Below are 22,929 nucleotides of genomic sequence, written 5' to 3'. Positions count from 1 at the left end.
TCAGTACTTTCATTAGGCTAGCTGGGGCTGTTATTAAGGTACCAGCACATAAATGTTATATTAGCACTTATCAAGAGAAGCACAGTATTCTCCTCTAGGAGATGAATTCTAACCTTGTCAATTTAATTCTGCTCTGAGTGCTGTAAAACCATTTGAAAAGATGAAATACTGGAGCTTTGCACTGAGATTAAAAAAAAAAAAAGTCATGCTCATTCAGGCTTAAAGGCCACTGTGCTGGCCCAAGGTGCTGAGGTACTGTTTTGAAAAAGAAATCTAAAGCAGATCTCTGCTCACATCAAGCACTAAGACAAACTTTTCTACTTCCATGTACTTGTCTTAGGTTGTTAAATCAATTACTCACTATTTCTGCTTGCCTTCAGCTGCCATTTAGAATATGAAGAATTACTTGAAAATTAAGGCCAGAAGAAAGTACATTTCCAAATTTAGCTAAGGAGAATCATTCTGTGTGAAAGACCTGTACGGTACCATAGTACTCGTAACCTTTAACTTTAGTGTTTGCAAAAAGCACAAGTGATGGAGCTACTGGGGGCTAACAATCTTTCACTGGTTGCTTCAGAATCTTACAGAAATACTCCTAAGAATGACCTCTCCTGACTTATTTTCAAGAAATTGCTGTCATGTGTTTTACATGGATGCTGCATTTATAAGTTACCTGTCAGAAATTTACAACTGTCTTAAACAGCTGAGTATCTTTATGGTAGCCTGTCTAGTAAATGAGGATGAATATATAAAGTCTGCTAAGAAAATCTATTCATATGGTGCTGGAACAATATAAATGTTAAAAGTGAAAATGAAGAGGAATTATTTTATGACTAAGTTGCTTTTTACAATCGTTTCTGCACTCTTATGGATGAGATTCAGCACTTCTGGCAGACAGCTGTACTACTATGAAGAAAAATATGTTTTTAGGGTTCTTGCCCAAGGATACTCTTGTAGACTTTTCAATAAAGGAGCACACATTTTGACCTAGTCCTTCAGCATCTTCAGAATCTTGGGGGAAAAAATGAGGTAGGATAGTATACGGCTTGCTTATAATTCTCAGAAGAGAAGTGTCAAATCATTCTTGGGAACCTCTAAAATTCTTATTTTTGAGAGACAAGAAAACTATTGGGGCAAACACTGTTGGAAGCAGTGACTCCTTAAAGTGTGTATAACCTGAATTTTACAAATCTTTACAAATTTTGTAAAAGCTGTAGGTGTAGCTGTCATCTAAAGGTATTTGCCCTTAAACATTTATTTCCTAGCTATTAGTATTCAAATTAATTTCAATTCATGGGAAAAGCTCTGCCTGTTGAAGATTCTGATTTCCATTTGTTAGCTTTTCCACAGGACTTAATCCTTTCTAAAAAGAAATACTGAATGGTAGCTTTGCACCAGAAGTTTGAATGTCACAGGGGAAAATGAGCAGATAGTACAGGTTCAATGGCTGACTGCTGAGACAACGTGGAGACAAATGCTACTTCTGTGCTATATTTTTACATGATCTGATTCAAAGAGTGCTAGACAAAGAAGCCAGGTAACATCCATTCTCTGTGCAGGAAACAGCGTCTGAACCTCATAGCAGCCTTCCAGTATCTGAAGGGGGCCTATAGGGATGCTGGGGCAGGACTCTTCATTAGGGACTGTAGTGACAGGACAAGGGGAACAGGTTAAAACTTAAACAGGGGAAGTTTAGATTGGATATAAGGAGGAAATTCTTTCCTGTTAGGGTGGTGAGGCACTGGAATAGGTTGCCCAGAGAGGTTATGAATGCTTCATCCCTGGCAATGTTCAAGGCCAGGTTGGACGAAGCCTTGAGTGAGACGGTTTAGTGTGAGGTGTCCCTGCCCATGGCAGGGGGGTTGGAACTAGATGATCTTAAGGTCCTTTCCAACCCTAACTATTCTATGATTCTATGATTCATGACCTCTACAATGTCTTCTTTCAGGAATGGATGCAAACAGGATCTTCTCATAGACCACACTATGACAGGATTCTGATTCTGTCATGCTACTAAATGGTAGATTCCAGAACTTTGGACAAAGATTTGATATGGCAAGTGATTTAGCTCTCACTGAATTTCACCTTAGGTTATCCTCTAAACATGATTCACAATTTCCTCCCCCTGCCAACAGGATCATCAGCTACTCAGTTAATCAAAGATGGGAAAGCCAGAGTTCCAGAAAAATTGTAAAAGGAAGCGAAAAAGCAGATTTTTCTAAACATATGCATTGTATCTATATCATTCCCTGTCCAGAGAAGGACCACGAACACTCTCAGTTTTTAACATCTTGCTTTGAATAAAAAAACGCAGCTCAACAAAGAACGTTTTCTATAGTGAAGAAATTATTGATCTTTTGGTGATACAAAATACATTTCAATAACATGGGAAAATCAGAAGGTACGGAGTAGATTTTTAGAAGGACCGAGAATGTGACTCTGTTATTTACCTGATTTTTTATAATACCAAAGCCGGCTGACGTCATATTACCTTAAACACTGAGAAGAGTGCCATGCTAAGCTAACTAACACCTCGGGAAGTCTTCATGGACCGGTTAATAAACAATCACAGCTGTTAACAGCAGTCAAGAAATCAAGTAAAACATTATGAATTCCTAGGAAAGGAATAGAGAAAAAGCAGATAACATGCTATTATAGAAATTCACAGCTCACCCACACCTTGAGTAAGATATACAGCTCTGGATCTCTCAACTGAAAAAGGACGTATTAGACGCAAAAGGTTTTCAGAGGAGGACAACAGCTCTGGAGGGTCTGACTGGAAATGTTCTCCAAGAATATGACAGAGGTTTACAAAAATCACACATGACATAAGAAGGGTGGACAGGGATAAGAACTGATATTGCACACTTGCCTTCCTGTACAAGAACTACGGATCATCAAATGTCATTAGTAAGAGCATGGTTTCAGAAAGAATGATGGTGGGTGACACCTTCAGCTCCCTGACAGAGAATGCTGCCCTTGCAAGAACTTTACAGGGATTCAAGGGGAGCCTAAAGTACTCAGAACACAGATTCAGTGGGGATTATAAAAGATACATATTAAAAATCTTAGTTAATTCTTAATTTATATAATAGTTAATAATTTATATTAAAAATAATTATTTATATAACCATTAAAATTAATTTAAATATGAATTAAAACAGCTGGAGGTTGAGAGAGTATTAAGATGGATATATGCTTTTTCTGGCTTTACTATTCACATCTCCTTAGGGCTACTGTTTGGAGTCACAATACTAATCACAGCCTGTAAGACTTTTATTAATGTCTTAATTTATTAAATATAAGAATTTATGCTTATGCTGATACTAGTGGTATGTTTGGTGAAGAAAAACAAGTGGGCTTTCTTAACTGGACTGGTGAATTTTCACAACTAGTCTTTTCCAATATTTCTGTAATTCTAAGGTAGTTTTACATTCATCTATGCTATTCTAGACATTTTATAGATGAATAGTGAACACAGAGTCAAGTAGAATTTAGATAACAGCTTTGAAGTGCTTCTTCAGTTAGTTGAGCATTGGCATTAAAATATTGAGCTGGAAGAAGTGTGAAGCTGTTACTCTTGGCCTCTTCCTGAGTTAAAAAACAAACAAAAAACCAAGAAATTGTTTCCTCTTCTCTTTTGTTTTTCCTCCAAAGCAGAATCATAGAATCAGCTAGGTTGGAAAAGACCTTTAGGATCATCAAGTCCAACTGTTACCCCAGGACTGTGAAGTCCACCACAAAACCATGTCACTAAGGGCCTCATCTACATGGTTTTTGAACACTTCCAGGGACAGTGATTCCAGCACTTCACTGGGCAGCCTGTTACAATGCCTGATCACCCTCTCTGTGACAAAATTTTTCCTAATATCCAATCTAAATCTTCCCTGTCACAGCTTGAGGCCATTATTTCTTATCCTATTGCTTGTTACTTGGGAGAAGAGACCAAATCCACCTCACTACAACCTCCTTTCAGGTAGAGTAATAAGGTCCCCATTGAGCCTTCTCTTCTCCAGACTAAACAACCCCAGGTCTCTCAGCCACTCCTCATAGGACTTGTGCTCCAGATCCTTCACCAGCTTCATTGCCCTTCTCTGGACCCGCTCCAGCACCTCAATATCTCTCTTGTAGTGCAGGGCCCAGAACTGAACACAGGATTCAAGGTCTGGTTTCACCAGTGCTGAGTACAGGGGGATGGTCACATCCCTAGTCCTGCTGGCTAAGCTATTGCTGATACAGGCCAGGATGATGTTGGCCTTCTTGGCTGCCTGGGCACAAGCTGGCTCATGTTCAGTGGCCGTCAATCAGCAACCCCAGGTCCTTTTCTTCCAAGCAGCTTTTCAACCACTCACAATCTTCCAGAATCACAGAGAGAACTGGAATCCTACTTTTATGGGGGGCACATACATCTTCAGTCCCTGCTAATACAGACTGAGACAGCACAGGCCAGCACAGGAAACCAAAACACAACAGTCCCAGACAGTGGCAAACAGGGGGTTTGCTTGAGGCAGCTGCAACAGGAAAGAGGATCTTGAGCCCTATTACACTGCAGCCACTCAGATAGCCTTCAGTATTTTAACCCTGTAACGAGGTTCTGCAATGGATGCTCAACTCAAACCTGCAAAAGTGTAAGGATGATTGGATGGAAATAAAAGGGGTTGAAGGGCTTGGGTGAAAAGTTGGGTGAAGGCCACAGTACTACAGTTATCAAATTCAATTGTGTAAGATATCTAGTAACAAGAAACAAGAACGGGAACTCTTCTTCTACTTTATATTCATGCATAGGAGGAAGCTGAAAAGGTAGCTTGGAAGAAACTTTCCTTAGCTAACACTTTTATGAACATGCTTAATGCAGAAATACAATCCCTTTCATGTCACAAGAAGGAAGGTTAACAACAGAGGTAGTCAATTGGTTTTTAAACTTCTAATTAACTTGTATCTCTACATTAAAGTAAAATCCAAACTGCTGTGTGCATAATGCTTTTCTGAGCTTTGCTCAGATACAAGGAGTTACCACACTGGTTCATAGTATTACCAACTCCTTGCATTTTGTATGTCTTAGTTCTTAGTAAAGAGATTCACTTGAAAAAAAAAATAAAAATAAAAAGGCAGACCTATTAAAATTCCAATGAAAACACAGGAATAATAAGTATAGGAGAAACCTATTCTCAATCCATTGCACAAGCATTTAACTGTTTTACTTAATTTAACTGAAAAAGGTACACATTTCAGCTATTAACTTTTATTATACACATTTGTTTATTTTGACCATTCTCCATTTGCTCCAAATGAGAAATATGAGAAATACTCTTTTTTATTGTGTGAGTAAGGACTAAGGTCTACCTACCTCAGAGCTGAATATGGAATCAGGCTATAAGAGAGAGAGATGAATGCATAATTGCTATCTCTACAAAGAACTGATTTAGAGAACAAAAAGAAAGATACTGTGATGTTACTTTTAGAAGCTGAGTTTATGAAGACCTTATATGGTATGCATTATTACACCATTATAGCGGCAAGATTAATGTGCCTTTAAATAATACATATAAAATTTCTTTTATACTGCCTGCATTAAACAGAGTGCATCAAACTCCTGAGATCCAGTTTAAGCATTGCTAGAGTCTCTCACAATAGGTTTATGACTTTAAAAAGTAAGGATTCCACTAGGAAAACCACATAAGAATAAAAATGTCACTTCCTGAAGAAAGTAGGATAGAAGCAATCCTTTTCAGCATCCTAGTTTGTCTAATAAATAGGCCACATGCATTCCTAGTATAACATGCCTGAATTCAAAGAATGAATACCAGTGTTGTATAACAGTAAAATTGTTAAGAATATTCTTTTTACAAAGCTTATAAAAATAAGAAAGTCTGACATTTAGTATTCCTTCCTGAAATAAAACAGATTGTTTGCTGAATGCCAAAAATACATTAACACAAGACTGGCAGGCTAAAAATGAGGTATTATAAACCTAAATATTTATCATGGAATAGACACTGTTATTATAAAAAAACCCAAGTACCTCAGAAATTTTATCCTTTACTCCTCAACATGCTGGACAAAGTTGATGGTAGTTCAGTTATCACTGTATCATGTAGAAATTCTTTTATTACAGTGTCAAATAGAAAACTGAGCCTGTACTTACTCGGTGTTACTGAACCAGGGAAACTTTAGAGAAAACAAGGCTGTTCTTTATTTTTTTGTGTGTCAGCATCTGATAGCACATTTTGCAAAATAATTTCTTTTCTTGTGCAGTCTCTATGTATCTTTAAAAAACTGAAACTTGAAAAAGGGAAAGTAGATAAAGGGGAATAAATGTGGCTACAGAAATTTAGAGGCAGGACTATTTCTAAGGATAATTTTGAACTTTTTTTTTGGTTTTGAATGGATTTCAAATTAATGTTATCTCTTAATACGATGATCTTAATACCATACTCTTCCACATGATGGCATTGGGGAAAAAAAAAAAATCCAAATTAAGTCTTCACAGTAATTGTGAAAAATTAGCAATTATGATCATGATCATGAAATGATCAGCATTTATCATGCCAAACACAACAACTTAAGTTTTTCCACACAGGCATTCTGCAGGTGAATAAAATGAGCACACCTCGAAGTTAAATTAGTGAGAGCATAGGAAAGCTGCAATCCATACAATATATTGCTGGCTATTACTAGGATTTGTTAAGGTGATGGGCTAAAATTTTATGGTGTTCAACCAAGTATGTCAGAACAAAGTACCGTAAAATTTAACTAACATCACTCTTAGGGCCCAAATCCCACAATAAATCTATATAATGATTCTATAAGTTGAGACAGAATTTTTGGTGCATAAAGGATATGCTTAAGTATTTGCAGAACCAAAACTTTCATGAAAAAAATGATCTCCGAAAAGTACTACTATAAGTATGTGTAAGCATTATATAAAAAAATAAGCAAATACAGAAACTCATTAAAATAGACTTCATAAGAAATCAGATCAATAACTGTATGATCTACAGCTTATATGACTCAAACAGAATAACTTAGCAACTTGTTATTCTGTCTTTTACCATGATCATCAACAGAGAAAAGAAGTGGTCTAAATTTTCCTCACTTCTGTGTGATTGACAAAAGGGCTCAGTTTGAAATTGAAGACATAACCTTACAAGCTCTCTTTTGGTTATATTTAGTACATAAGGATAACATTTTCTTGTTAACTTTGTTTCTCTTTTTTGTTGTTGGATCACTGTGTCTTCATCATTTAATTTCAGAAACTGAGAGGCTCTGTGACATGATCAAAATAAGAGCAATCAGTATAACATTTCCATGAAGACACAGTCAGCTTTGAAGGAGTCTCTAGAACAAATAAACAATTGAAAGCATTACCTGTTCTTTTTGGACTTATGAACCCGGAAGTCTGCTTGAAATGTAATCTTAAATGATTCCTTGTGAGAATAAATTGAAAGAAAAATAGAAAATGCAAACTGGCTCCTGAAGAGACAGATTTTTGCATGCCCTGTCATGGAGAAGAATCTCCTATTGAAAGGCTGAGACTTCAGTTTTTGCTTTCCCAGGTTAAGTATCACAGTCTTTTTCTATCCTGTTATCTAAAAGCACAGTCTCAATAGCCCCATAGACTTAAAGAGGTTTCAACTACCCACTGAATTTCATCTCTTTTCAAAATACATTTCATAATTGTATGTGACAATTATGCCACCATCAAAGCAAAAGAAAGATTTTTAAATATTGGGTAATCAGTTAGGGAATCATGATGATATCAAACGCAAAATATACAACTTTCCCACAATTTTAGATGGTTATAAAACTCAGCTATAGCACTGATTATTCAGAGGAAAGTATGTTCAAAGGACTGCAATGGATGTGCCTGGACTGGGAATCTGAGACGCATAGGACTGCCAGCATGGCTGTCAGAGGCATAATGCTTGAAATTCACTATTAGACAGTAAGTATTAGTTTTAAAAATGGACATGACCTCTTGAAGGAGATTTTTGCTCTTACCAAGCCCTTAATTACTCCCACTGATACATAATGAGCCAGATTAAATTTAAATTTTGTTTATTGTGGTTGTGGGGGCTTTTTGTTTGTTTGGTTTTTTTGTTTGTTTGTTTTTGTTTTTTTCTGAAGGTACTGTTTCTGGCTTCACCACAGTGTTTCAGTAAGCAAGCGCTCTGACATAATGTGAAGATCTGTATTTTTTTTTTCCCCCTAAGTCAAAGGGGGTCAGGAAAGGATTTTTACTTATGTTAAGGGCATACAAGCCTTTTGCTTGGTATATTCTGCAGAAGTAGTCATGCTACCATCTGCATTTACCAACCTGATAAAACACCCTTCCTAGTGCATGGGAAGCTCAGCCTCTTGGTTCTCATCCTGTGGCATAAAGTATTTTAAACTCTTAGCATCTGATATATTTTAGTCGAGTATACTCACAGGGTTCAAAATAGGAGTTTCTGGGTGAAATGTAATGGTCTGTGATATACAGGTCAGACTAAATGATCTAATGGTGCCTTCTGGCTGTACAAGCTACTCAAGCTATGAAATCTGTTTTACCCACTACTTACACTCAGTCTTTCTACCAGTGCTGCAGTGCCTGAGCTCTAAAACCTCACACTGAGAAGGCAACCATCTTACTCATTATGGCCTTTAATATCCCTTGCTGATAGTTTTAAATCTTTAAACAGCCCTACCTGTTGTGCTCCCTTTTATGTGTCCTCATAGTTACAGATATAATTTAGGAAGCAAAATATCTAAACAGTAAGCATAATAAAAATGAAACAGGTTAAAGCTTATTAGCAGTAGGGAGCAGATGTAGCATAATTCTGACAGTTCCCCTACATTTCCTCCCCAGCAGGGACTTTCTGTCAAGCTGTGAGATAGTTCTATACAATAATGCAGGCTGCTGTTACTGCAATTGCACCTTCCTATACCTCACTATTGTACTAAAAAATCACTTGGATTTTTGATTTCTTCCTTCATAGTAATAATAATATTTAAAGCACTTCCTGCAGAGCTAAATGTAAATTCAAGCACTGTATGCTAGAAGCTTAAAAGGGCACTGAAATGTAAAATTGACAAGAAAATAATCACATATTGAAAAGCTGTTTTATTTGCTTTAAAAATATTAACTTCCGTTCAAACAACCTAAAGGCTCCTGAGCCAAGAGATAACCAGTTAATGACTGAAGTTATGATTCCTTGAAATACCTCTCAAACATATATCATTCAATATATCTGTTACAATGTGGAAAAAAGATAACTATTTAAGGAACAAAGTCGTAAATTGACAGCAATATAAACTGAAAGCAAATGAAGTCTGACACATGAAACATGATCATAGACTGTCACTCTGAGGGTTTTATTCTTCATATATAGTGTCAAAAATAAGCACTTAGGAAAGAGAGTTGAACTAAATCAAGGATGTTCAAGATGGAAAGATTCCACTTGAAAACGATTTGAGAGTGTGTACCCAAATGGGACAGAAAACGAGAAAAGTTAATGGTCAAAATCTACTATGTAGGCATTAAGGATAACCAATTTTACAATTTAGAATTTAAGTTTTGGATACTGAATGCAAAGATGTTTTCTTTGAAAGTCTATGTCCTTCTGAACTTTGACCTTCAGCTCTGGAACTGATTTTCAAACCAAATGTCAGCTTTTACCTCACATATCCTAACTATGACCACCTGCTCACCCATACACATACAGCAATGTTAGCTGCTGTTGTTAAACCTGGAGTTAAATTTTGCAGTATGCAATGAAGAAAATTGTGAAGCTGCTGGAGGCAGAAGTAAAACAGTCTAAAAATTCTGGTGGTACTATTAAACGTCTATTAACTGCCAGGCTCTGCCCCACTGAGACACCTGCCTTTGTTAGTCATATGATGCATAGATGTGCAATTAAAAAAAAAATTATTACTTCTTAGTAAACAAAGCTTTTTAGTGAAAAATACAAACATTTAAATTCCTTCATTTTATGTACAGGAGTATTTTGGGGGTGAATGTTTGTTTTCAGCAGTTACTTTCATTGCTTAATATGGTATGACTGCAAAGCAATATCAGTTATATAGATCAGGAATATATATATCTCAGGAATATAGCAGGACTATTAGGACTGCACATGCCCTTTATCTTAAGTCACGCCATTTATACCAGTCATAATGTCCTAGATACAGTTCAGAACTTGGATTTTGCAGGACAGGCTTTTCATCAGTTCAGTGTTACAGCAGTCAAACCGAAGTGATGCAATTTCTTAGAGCCCGCTCTGGTGGGTTGCCTGGCTGACAGGTAAGCCCCTGCTGAGTCCCTTGATCATGTTACCTGCAGTGGGATGGGGAGAGACCTGGGAGGGTGAAACTGAGAAAAAAACACAAGTGGAGATAAAGACAGTTTAATAACAGAAAGAAAGAGGAAAAAAACCCAGACGGTACTCACTCACCACGTCCCACCAGCAGTCTCAGAAGAATGGCTACTTTGTAAAAAATTCACCCCTGCTCCAGTTCTTATTGTCAAGCATGAGTTTATATGGTATATAAGATCTCTTTGGTCCATTCACATCAGCTGTCTCAAGATGTGTCTCATCACAGATTCTTGCTGAGCCTCAGCCTGCTTGCTTGGTGTGGGCAAGTTTGGAAAAAGAGAAAGGCTTGATGCTGTGCAGGCACTGTTTAGCAACAGCCAACAGTGGTCTGCTATCAACAGGGTGTTAGTCACAAATCCAGAACACAGCACTACAAGGGCTGCTATGAAGAAAATTAACTCTATCCCAGCCAGAACCACTACAGCCACTCACAAGAGGAAGTTCACAATAACCTTGAATTATAATTCAAGTTTGAGTTAAATGTGTAACTGTTATTAGCACTCAGAATGAAACATACGGAAAGCAGACCTGATACGTCTCTCAGATAGTACTAAAACATATAACAGGATCTTAGCTCTTATGTTTCTGAACGCAGGTGAGTCCATATACAGAAGATTGGAATGGAATGTTTTCAATAAATGGCCTTTAAGTGAAATGTATTAATACACGTACTTGTTAAAAGTTGTTATAGTAACAAAAGAATACAAGTATGTATTCAAGGATATGTATGCAATGTATATTTACCTGTATGCATAAATGTGGGTATGAGGAGGAAGGGAAAGAAAAATATCTGTATACCTATACATCTCCTCCATCTAGTTCTGCAGAACACGCACAAAGACTGTGCATTACTAAGCAGATACCTACAACTCCACACAAACATTAATTTGACAAATTATGACAAAACTTAACCAGAATTACTGACTTGATTAGAAATGATTGGCAATTAGTATTTTCATCAGTTAACAGTTACATTTTCCTCTTTTTTTTTTCCACTTCCTCATTGAGATAGATGCAGAAGTAACTACTTTGTCAACTACAGGAGATGGCCAAGATGTTTGTTTTCACAAACGGGCCTGTGAAATACATAAAGACCTGCATAATATTAACACTGAATAATGTCCAAAAGAAAATCAAAGTTAGATTTCAAGTGTTACAAGCTGTGTTCGCTGTGTTACAACTACAGGATTGATGAGAACTATACACATGTATCACATCAGCTGGAAGCATTTTTATTTTTCATCCATGAAGCGGAACAGGTACAGAGAGGAAGCTGAAAGTGATTATTCAGTGCAGAGCTGGCATGCATGTTACTGGGTACTGACCAGTTAGCACTGCTCAGTTTCGTTATGTAAAAAACTTAAAGGGGTTTCAAAATAATGCTCACTCAGTTTCAAGCTGTCTTGCATACTTTTTGAAAGTGGTGTACAGGAAAGGATAAAGAATTTTTGGTTTACTTTAATTTTTATGAGTGAGGAAATTGAAAACCTATTGCGAATTTTGAAGCCCACATGTGATATCCTTCAGAGAAGAGGAGGAAGAGGAAATGAAATTGTTAACATGACCAGTACATAGAATAAGAGATGAGGTTAATCAAGTACTGAAATCTAGTAGGATCCCATGGATTGTACTATATACACTAGTGAAGAAGTAATTCCACTGGAAGAAAGCAGATATTTGCCTGAGTTTTGTTTTTCTTTTTTGTGTCAAGTTTTTGGTGGTGGAAGATTGTAACTGTATCTAAGTAGAGGTAACATTCTTGCACCATTTCAAAAGGTAAAAGTGTTATTTTCACCTCTAATCTTGACTGGAGCTTGAGGGAGAAGAACAGGTATGAATTTTCCTATTTAATTGTGGAATTTCCCTTCAGTGGTAATTTGCAAAATCTATCAGTGGTGTTGATGTTGACCCCAGCCAAAAGCTAAGTACCCACATGTCCGCTCACTCACTCCCCAACCACAGCAGGACAGAAGAGACAACAGGAAAAGTAAAAATGAGAGAACTCTTGGGTCAAGACAAAGATAGTTTAGTAAGTGAAGAGAATAAAACCAATGATGCAAAGGCAATCATTCACCACTTCTGACCAGCAGAACAATACACAGCCAGCCTCTGGGGAATAGCCACCTAGGAAGATGAAACTCCCCAGTTTTTCATAGAATCACAGTGTGCCTTGGTTTGGAAGGGATCTTAAAGATCATCTAGTTCTGACCCTCCTGCCATGGGCAGAGACACCCTTCCACTAGAGCAGGTTGGCCAAAGCCCCGTCCAACTTGGCCTTGAACACTGCCAGGGATGGGGCAGCCACAGCTTCTCTGGACAACATGTTGCAGCGTCTCACCACCCATATAGTGAATAAAATCTTATTGCTGCACATGATGTTATATGGTATGGGATACCCATTTGGCTGCCTCTTGCCCATCCCCAGTCTGCCTGCTGGGGGTACTGAGTGGGAAAAAGAGAAAGCCTCGAAACTGTGTAACATTAGCCTGTTAGCAACACTGTTCTAGCCACAAATCCGAAACAGCACCGTAAACAGCGCGATGAAGAAAGTTAACACCAGGCCTATTCAGTAGCTGAGTTTCCTTCCTGCATAACCATGACAAAAGAGGGTACTGCCCACAGGCTTAGGGGGAGAATTTCAGTGCAGAAGTTTGACTCATTTCTGAGATTGGAGTTTTATGATTTTTACTGAGCACATTCTGAGGAAACAGGTTAAAATACCCTCCCTGTAAAAGACCAAGATCTACAATAGCTACTTAGTACTTAATAATCAAACTACTTGTTGGAGGCACTGACTTGGAAGGAACGTTTACAGTGCCTAAAAGAGATTAGCCCGCAACAGTTTTAGGAAGGATCAGTTGTTAATAAAGCCATCTATCTAGGTTGGAGTGGTAATCTAGGTCTTCTTTCAGTCCTGATCTGCAGTATTAACTTACCCAAAGGAGAACAAAAAGGCTTTGAAGCCGAAGATTTTCCTGAAATTCCTTCCTTCATTGTGGGGATTTAAAGTAATTAGGCCTACATTTTAATATGGAAGTTTCCTGAATGAAAGTAGGACTTCTAGCACTTTTCAAACAAAATGGCATTCTCCCCTCCATGAAGAGGCACTAAAAGCAGGTACTCACCCCAGGGTTCAAATCCTGTTAATGGCTTTCACAGTCATCACACATGAGACTTTTGACCAGAGATTCTGTCCTAAGCAAACTGTGGATGCGTATATGCCCTCTTGCTTAGCAGAGAAGTGACAGTTTCAAAACAGAAATATTTTCAGCAAAGGAGATGAAGAATCACTCAAAAAAACACTTATAAGGGAACTGCTGCAGGGGAAAATCAGTCAGCCTGGATGAATTAGGTTGTTTACCACCCTGAATAACTTGACATGCTTTTCTTCATTGTGTCTAACTGGAAAACAACATTCAAATGCATGTATATATTACCTGCAAATGGCAAATAAGCTAGTGCAAATCAGTTTTGCTGACTTATACCAGCTGAAGATTTGACTGTATCTGTATCTACAAAAACATTCGCACAAGAACTGCTCTCTTTTCTCAGTTTCTATTGTTCATATTTTATGTTTACTTTCAACAAGTTAAATTCTTGTATGCGATCTACATTATGCAATCATATGATTTTTCATGTATACATACATATTCAATTTCTAATAATGCCTTCAGTTAAAATCCCGTAGATGGCTTCATTGTTCTTTTTGTTGACTTTATTCCTTTGTAAAATTCATTAAGGCTCCACTGTTACAAATCAAATGTCATAATCTTCCTTGAAAAGAAAAAATCAAAGTGGCAAACCTTTCACCTCCCATCATGGCCAAGTGTCAAAAGGCAGACTATTTTCAAGGACCTCTGGAGTTCCACTATCTGCATTTGACCTATGTTAAAGATTCTCATTACAGTTGCTTCAAACGAATACAAAAGCTTTGTTTAATCTGAACACAGGGGAAATGAAATACACTCTACACAAGATGAAAGACCCACTACCCCTGTGCTATTTCAATGCACTGCATGCTTTTAACATAGGCCATAAAAGAAGCCTGGTTTAATATATCAAACTGTGGAATGTTCAAAATAGCATCTAGTAGCAAAATAAATGCTATAAACCTGATGAGACCAAAAAATGGAAACAGACACAGGTACTTTTTTACTGAATTTTTGACAGACACGGGTACTGCCTGGTGGCAATGTTTGTAAAATATATATAGCATTCTTCTGGTAATATTACCAGTTAAATTAATTAACTTATGTGAGGTTTTACTGCTACGTAAATGTAGCAGGATTCTAATTTATCATTTATATCTTTATAATATTAATTTACTTCTACCCCTCACATTTTAACTGTTCTGTTCAAGAAACTGGCAAAAAAGGGAGACCAACTGAATTAGTATTACCTGTACTATTTTCCATAGGACACATAATTTTCAGTACTATTTGGAAATCTATCCAATTGCATTAAATATAGATATTCACCAAAACATAAATTAAAATATGCAAAAAGTGTGTACCTGAATATTATGGACTTACAATACCCTGTTCAGGATGGTGAAAAGGTACACATCTTCTCACAGAAACCTGGGGGGTTTATAGTCCTTTTAAGTTTAATGTAATTTTCTCCATAGGTAAAGAGGATCTTAAACCTCTGTCCAATCCTTTGCAGCAAGAAAAACCTTCAACTGCCAGTATCTGAGCATAAGCTACTTCTGCTCTAATTGGGAGAAAGCATCAGAGCATGCGTGAATTTTATTTAAATTCATGACACTATAAACTTCAAATACTATAGGTGTTTCTGAACAACACAACAGACTGCTGTGTTATAGATACATCACACCATTCTAAATGACTCCCATGAAAACAGAATAATTACTCCAGAAAACCACTGCATGTAGCTAGACAGCTTCTGGTTCAGGATTTAACTTGTTTATAACTTGGGACCTGTGCATTATTTGGTAGACAAAGTGGAAAGACACAGGGTAATACCAATAGTATTTACAGGGGTGTTGGAGGAGGTATGATGTGGGGGCTCCCTAGAATGGGCCCAGTGCCCCTAAATGACTGCTTTTTGGTATTTAAAAAAAAAAAACAAACTAGTCCAAACTCTTTTACATTTTTGACATCTAAATAGTTTGCAAATCTGGTACAAAAGGTTTAAATTTAGGTACTTTAAGTTGGCATCAAGTTATCGAAGTGCTGAAATAAGCAAGAAACCCATTCGCAATATATATCAGATAAAACATTGAGAATCTTTTTTCCATCACGTCCGCATTACATGCTATTAAGACACACATTGTCAACAACCTGACTGGCATTCCTGACAGAAAGTCAACTGTAGTGCTCTTTGCTGGATTTGAAACAGTCACGGGATCACAGCCACTTATCCTGAATGCTTACTATAAAAAAAGAAAGCTTCTGTCAGAAGAAAGCGGGCTGGAGAACATTTAAAGTTTGTAGTACATTTTCTCAGGAATTTATTGGAGGGAGAGACCAGGCAGCTGATGTCCAAATGCACTTTGTGCTATAAAAGCCAACAAAGAGATACTTTTTCATGTCACGGGAAGTACTTCACCAGTTAGATTTTTCACTATTGAGGATGGAAAATGCAGTGGCAGCTGCCTAATAGAATAACTCAGGGTGGAATTATCTACAATATCTTCATCTGAAGAAAAATATGTTATGCATAGAATGAATTGCTAAAGCAAAAGGTATAAGCTAATGGCCTTAGAGCAATCACTGCCTCTTGCAATTAGAATCATAGAACAGTTAGGGCTGGAAAGGACCTTAAGACCATCTAGTTCCAAACCCCCTGCTGTGGGCAGGTACACCTCCCACTAAACCATGTCACCCAAGGCTCTGTCCAACCTGGCCTAGAACACCACCAGGGATGGAGCATTCACAACCTCCCTGGGCAACCCATTCCAGTGCCTCACCACCCTTACAGTAAAGAAATTCTTCCTTATATCCAATCTAAACTTCCCCTGTTTAAGTTTAAACCCATTCTCCCTTGTCCTATCACTGCAGTCCCTAATGAAGAGTCCCTCCCCAGCATCCCTATAGGCCCCCTTCAGATACTGGAAGGCTGCTATGAGGTCTCCACGCAGCCTTCTCTTCTCCAGGCTGAAAAGCCCCAACTTTCTCAGCCTCTCTTCATACAGGAGGTGCTTCAGTCCCCTGATCATCCTTGTGGCCCTCCTCTGGACTTGTTCCAACAGTTCCATGTCCTTCTTATGTTGAGGACACCAGAACTGCACACAATACTCCAAGTGAGGTCTCATGAGAGCAGAGTAGAGGGGCAGGATCACCTCCTTCAACCTGCTGGTCACGCTGCTTTTGATGCAGCCCTTTCCGGGGGCTTTCTGGGCTGTGAGCACACACTGAAGCCAGCTCATGTTCATTTTCTCATCGACCAACACTCCCAAGTCCTTCTCCACAGGGCTGCTCTGAATCTCTTCTCTGCCCAACCTGTAGCTGTGCCTGGGATTGTACCAACCCAGGTGTAGGACCTTGCACTTGGCTTGGCTGAAATTCATGGGGTTGGCATCAGCCCACTTCACAAGCGTGTCTGGATGGCATTCCTTCCCTCCAGCTTATTAATCAAACCACACAGCTTGGTGTCATCAGCAAACTTGCTGAGGGCGCACTCAATCCCACTGTCCATGTCAGAGACAAAGATGTTGAACAAGACTGGTCCCAGCACCAGTCCCTGAGGGACATCACTCATTACTGATCTCCAGTTGGACATTGAGCCGTTGACCACAACTCTTTGTGTGCGGCCATCCAGCCAGTTCTTTATCCACCGAGTGGTCCATCTATCAAATTACATTAAATATTATCTTTCTATACAACTCTGTCTTCTACTCTTAACAAAATATCCTGTTTTCATGGTTTCAAGATCTCCTTTCACCATTATTTTGGGTTCATTTTCAAATGCAGTCATCCGTAAACTTTGTGTCAGCAACTGCACATTGTGTACTAAATGTACTAAAATATTTCCCTATTGAAAGAGAAATTATATTTCTTTATAACAAAGAAATCAGAGAAAACATTTCAGATAGTTCTGGAAAATCTGCCTTGGAGTTTTGTATATGCCATCAAATCAAAATAAGATCTGAAACTCATTTTTATCATTCAGTTACATTTATCAAGAACTGTATTATCAAGCAGCAAAAGGCCTCCAAGTTTTTCTCTAAGTTATGTGCTCTTAACACAAAAAAAGGAATTTATAGTACTTTGCCATGAAATATACATTTGAATAGCAACAGTCCAAACCAGTATCTCTTACACAGTCTATGAAAATTGACTTATTTTACTGGCCTAGCTATAACAAATCTTGCTGAGGATTAGCAAGATGTAAAAAGAATAAAACACAGCAGTTAAACAAGCTGGAATGCCTGAAATCTTGAGACAGTACAGCATGTTTCTTTTTTTTTGTATTGGTGAGGATAACAAAAGAAAGCAGAAAGCAGGCATTCAGAGCTAAGGAAAAAAAAAGTAATCGTGATCTTGCCCATCTCAGTTAGGCTAGTGGAATCTGTTGTACAGACAGAATCCACCACTTGAAATACCCTAACAGAGTACCGCAGGGATGGTTCTGCATGGAAATCAGTGTCAATAATGATTTTATAATTGGGTGTGTACACAAAGTAAATTAATGAAATTTTTCAGTCACAGTCACTGTTACATCATTATACAATAATTATTTGGAATATTTCCATCTATCAATAATGCCATCTGTCCCACCCAATACAAATGGACTACAACCCATCTGGCTTATTTTTTCTATTGATTACTCTGCTGAATGAGTTAGCAAAACCACTTATAAAATCATCATATTACATGACACTGTCATTAAAAGATGTGAAGTAAAGAAAAACACAAGATGAGACTTAATTGGAAAACTGTCAGTTCTTCTTCCAAAAAGTTTTAGCAATGCTATAAGATTTTTTTTCTCCTGCTTAAGAAAAAAAAGGCTCTAACTGCTAACTACTGGATTAGGCAGAAACTGTTTTACCACACCATTGTTACTACTTCTGACTAGGTATGTTAGAGAAGCTCCCTAAATGTATCACCTCAAAGTGTCAAAATGTCCCAAAGCATGTCTGGGAATCACAAGGAAACTGTGGAAGGTGTGTAACTTAACAATAGGGTGGGGGAAAGCTGCTGATGGCTGGCACTTGTATTTGTTAATTCCAATTATTGTTTCCTAGGCTTTGGCTTTGATTACTTGGTCCATAATTGTCTTCATGCTATTTCTGCAGCCTCAGTTTTTAACTTTTTTATCTATTGCTTCCCTCAACTAGATTTTGATTTCTACAGCTGCAGCCTGGTTTTTATTTTGATTTTAACCTCTGCTTCCCTTAACTGTATTTTAATTTCTCCAACAAGCACTACTTAGTAACAATGAAGCTTTATCAGTCTACAGAACTTAAATGCTTTCTTCGGCTCCTTCAGTCTAGATAAATCTGAGTTCCTACAATACCCTTCAGTTTAGTTTTCGCTGCTTTGCTGTGTACACAAACCCTTACTAATCGAAAGAGTATGTATAGCCTAAGGAAAAATTCAATTCCTCTATCTGAACCTCCTATTGACAAAATTATAGAGAAATTGGAACATCTGGCTGCTAATAACATCTCATTGCCACTGATATTTTTTTTCCAAAGCATTTTCACATTGTGTTACAGCACACATTACTTCAGCTAATATTTTTTTGCTCTGATACTGTCATTAATGAATATGATCTAATAAGCACAGTGGAGATCAATGACTGTCCTCTAGGATTGCCTGATGCTCCTCTAGGATGTTTTTCTTAAACATTCCTGAGAACTGTTAGGCAGATAACTTCACAGATGTATGTCAAGGTAGCAATCATTTTTTAAGCTATGCCTTGAATAATCAAAAGGTGATCAGGGCCAGATACTAGTAACAGAGCCACAGCAAGCAACCTCCTCAGTATCTTTCATGTAGCTTAGAAAGTACTGCCTTAGAAAGTACTGTCATCTCAGTAAGTGCAAGAAATAAAAGACTCAATATAGCATGGCTGTAACTACTTAAGACCTAAAAAGATTTTATGTTGGAAAAAGGAACAGTTTCAAAGAACTGGCAAACACCACCAACCTGCCCTCAAATCATGGCAATTACAAATGAGAAAGCATGTAGGCTTTGTAGTCATGCATGTATTACTGAACAGTCACACAGCAAAAAAGGAATTGAACTTAAAAATATAAATTGAATTCAGATTCAACACAATTGGTCTTGGAGGACTAATAAACACTATTTAAAATGGTCCTTTATTAATACATCAAGGTGGAATGTGCAAGCATCTAAGTGAAGCATCCATCTTTTCTCAGGAAGAGAAGTGCCTAGTGCAGAGACTGAAGGTGAAGGCAAATGGAAAGCAAGTTTCAGGTGCACTTTTTCTTATTCTGTGGCAGTATTAACATATGCTACATTGTGCTTCCAAGCCATGTATTTCCCTGAGAAACCCTAATAATTAAGTTATGTTAAATTATACAGCAATTATGCAGTTACTACTCCTTTTTACTCATTTATGGGGAAGTTATTTTTTATTTACAAGAGTTGTGGCCATTACCCTTTCAGTGCTTGCAGAGTGTTCCATGGCTATTTAAGAAAACTGGTACATACATAATAGAAATTATTATGGTATCACTACAAATCACTGTGTAAATTATTACCCTGTTAAGAGATAATCTAGGGTCAATCAATATACAGCCATGCTTCAATCTAGTCTTAAAAGTTCAACTGAATAATAAGCAATAATAAGCAATAAACTGCTAAATTCAGTTGTCATGACAATACTGGTTGTAAGAAAATGTGGGGAAAAAACCTCAACAGAAGAACTCACAAAAAGTTGAAGTAAAATGCCCAACTCTTATTATGTAAAAATACAGGGGCAGAGCTAATTCAAACACAGTTCAACACATTTCTGTTGGAGGAACTGACTGCTCTTTGAGAGTTCTTTAACATACTGCTTTGGGGAATTAACATAAAGTTAGTGATGAATATAACTTTCTATTAAGCGATTTCCTTTCTCAGTTGTGCACAACCACTTATGAGCTAGAACATAACAGCTCAATCAAACATTATTGTATCAGCTTTACTTAAACCTCTCTGAAATGTACTGAGAAAATTCTGATAATACTACAAGAGTTAGAGGGGAAAAAAAAGAAGACAACCCAGAAAGAAGAAAATGGATATCACATCTACCTTTTTATATTCTCCTAATTTCTTCTGCCATAGAGAGTGAGCAATAGGAATGTGCTTGCTGTCAGTTACATAGCAGCTGGCTGTGATGACATGGTGGAGCGCAGTGTTGTGGCTCATAGCTTGAAGAACTCTCTCAACATGACGGAGGGAAACTATGGCCTCAGTCCTTATGCCACCACTCACAAGTTGCATCGTACAAGGTACTAGAGCAATCTGTCCAGCAGAGTAGAGAACATCTCCAACCTAGAAGAAAATAAAAATAAGAAAATAATATTCTGGGAGTGTAAAGGTGGCAAGGGAAACACTTTCCTCTTTTCGAGGTGGTTTCACCAGTACTGTTGTTTGCCATCATTTGTCACAAATGGAGAAAACATGCCAGTCTAAAGATATTTTTTGATAGGGATTTAAGTACAATAGAAACACATTACTGCAATAAACTAAACTAGCAGTTAATACATGGATGTATGTGTTGGCTCAAAACAATAATATCTGATGTTACTGACACCTATGGTGCTGGATCACAGTGATGCCCCAACATGGTTAAATATGTTCTTGTTTTCTGAGTGATGATGCACTCTATCTTTGGTTCAGTACATATAAGAAACTATATGCATCTATCTGTAATGTCTTTAGTAAATGAGTTTAAAAGCGTTTTGAAAATGGAATTAAATGGGTGACCAGATGATAACATCAATATATGTTTTAAGTTGAGCTGCAATGCAGTTAGTTCAGACTGATTTTCCAAAGTCTTCCTGGTAACACTCTGAAGAACTACTTTTTTTAGCAGCAGCCAGCGAAGGAAATATTTATTCTTACTATTCAGGCATCTCAAAGACTTATTATAAAATCTTATTGTAAATATAAAAACTTTTCATCTTCTTACGCTGCACTTCTCTAGAAAGTCTGTACATTTTCTGATCAGTGAAGCAGTAAATTTAATTCAATATCAAAAGAAAACTAAGAATAGAAGTGGGAAGTCAGGTGGGTGTAAGCAGCTTTGAAGTCAGCACAGGAAGCATTTTGCTAGGAGTAAAGAGGGGGAAAATGGACTGTGCAAAGAATCTTCCGGAAGAATTTTGCGGAACTTACTGTGTAAACTGTAAAAATTCCTCAGAATTAAGAATAATTAAAAAAGAAATCTGTGTCCTAGAAGACATAGCAATCAAACCATGTGACAGACCCATATGCAACTCCAAATCTGTCCTCAGAACTGTCTGTGTCTCACAAAAGACTCACACATGTAACTATTGGAAGAGTATCTTATGCAATTTGGCATACAAGTTCTATGATTAGCAGCTGAAGAGGGGGAGGAGGCAGAGAGGAAACATAATATAGCAACTGACACCCATCAATTATTTAAATTGTTTAAAATATCTGAAATATTGTTTTGATAATGCTATATATATAATCCTGAATCTGGGAAAAAAAAAGCAAGTAATATTTTGATTTATAGGAACAAATGGTCTTTTTTTTTTTTTTATGGTGCTATTTTAAAATATGTGCCATCGAACAAGGGAGTCCAGCCAGCTACCAAGTGGCATACTGACAAGATGAGAAACAAATCCAGGAAGATAAGATTCAGAGGGGCACAGGTTTGTTTTTAAAGCAAGCCATTCATTTTCAACTCTGCAAAGTGAAATATATGCATTAGCCAAAAACTCAGTACAGGTAGTCTATGCCTCTACAGAAAAAAACCACACTGGCAATATTTCTTTCTTTTTTTCCTGTTGGGCTGCTGGTTTTCCATGCATAACCCATGTTAATTATTAGGTAGACAGAAGAGCTGTTCAACTAGTTCACTTCTCCTGTTCTTGAACAGATTGTTTGAGACATAATATGAATACTAATTAGCGACAAAATATCTGTCAGTGTTTTGAAATATGGACCAAGATAGCACTTTCTTAAAGTATCCTGGATGGTTCTGATACAATTAGCCCCGCTGGTCATAAGTGAGGTCAAAAAAAATCTCTGAAGGATTTGAGCAAAATTGGCACCACTTTTGGCTCAGATTCAGTGGGAAACTTTAAAAAACAATTAAAAAAATCCCTCTGTTCCTAACATACTTGTTTGTATCTTAAGACATAATTAATAGAAAAACAGTGTTCCTAACATGCCACCATGTTATGGAAGGGTGGCTGCAATGGGTAAGGAAGGGAAAAGGATCAAAACACAGCCACAGGTTCGCAGTAACTGTATTTCGGGGAGACGTATCTTAGGATAAGGGAAGGAGGAGGGATATGCATTTTCTTTTTCCAAGTGACTTGGTCATGAAAAGCCAGCATAAATAAACAATCAGCAGGGACAAAGCAGCAAACCCATACAAACGCTGCTTTAGCAGATTTCGAGAG

The 22,929-nt window shown here is 37.5% G+C and overlaps 1 protein-coding gene across 2 annotated transcripts in view; it reads right to left on the bottom strand.

Annotated features, from left to right (window-relative positions):
* The window catches only part of DPH6 (diphthamine biosynthesis 6), a 210,476-nt gene that overhangs the window by 45,544 nt on the left and 142,003 nt on the right, over positions 1-22,929 (bottom strand). The window contains exon 13 of one of the 2 annotated variants that reach the window (XM_061463435.1): positions 20,582-20,824. The exons of the other annotated variant lie outside the window; for it this stretch is intronic. Within the exon in view, the coding sequence (XP_061319419.1) occupies positions 20,582-20,824 (243 nt within the window). The remainder of the gene's footprint in view (positions 1-20,581; positions 20,825-22,929) is intronic. 2 annotated transcript variants of the gene reach the window in all.

Source organism: Pezoporus flaviventris, unplaced genomic scaffold (assembly GCF_033815535.1).
Source record: "Pezoporus flaviventris isolate CSIRO_AGI_PZ_B2104156 unplaced genomic scaffold, CSIRO_AGI_Pfla_v1 ptg000036l, whole genome shotgun sequence".
Classification (NCBI taxonomy): Eukaryota; Metazoa; Chordata; class Aves; order Psittaciformes; family Psittacidae; genus Pezoporus; species Pezoporus flaviventris.
This window is presented reverse-complemented; position numbering and strand designations above follow the sequence as displayed.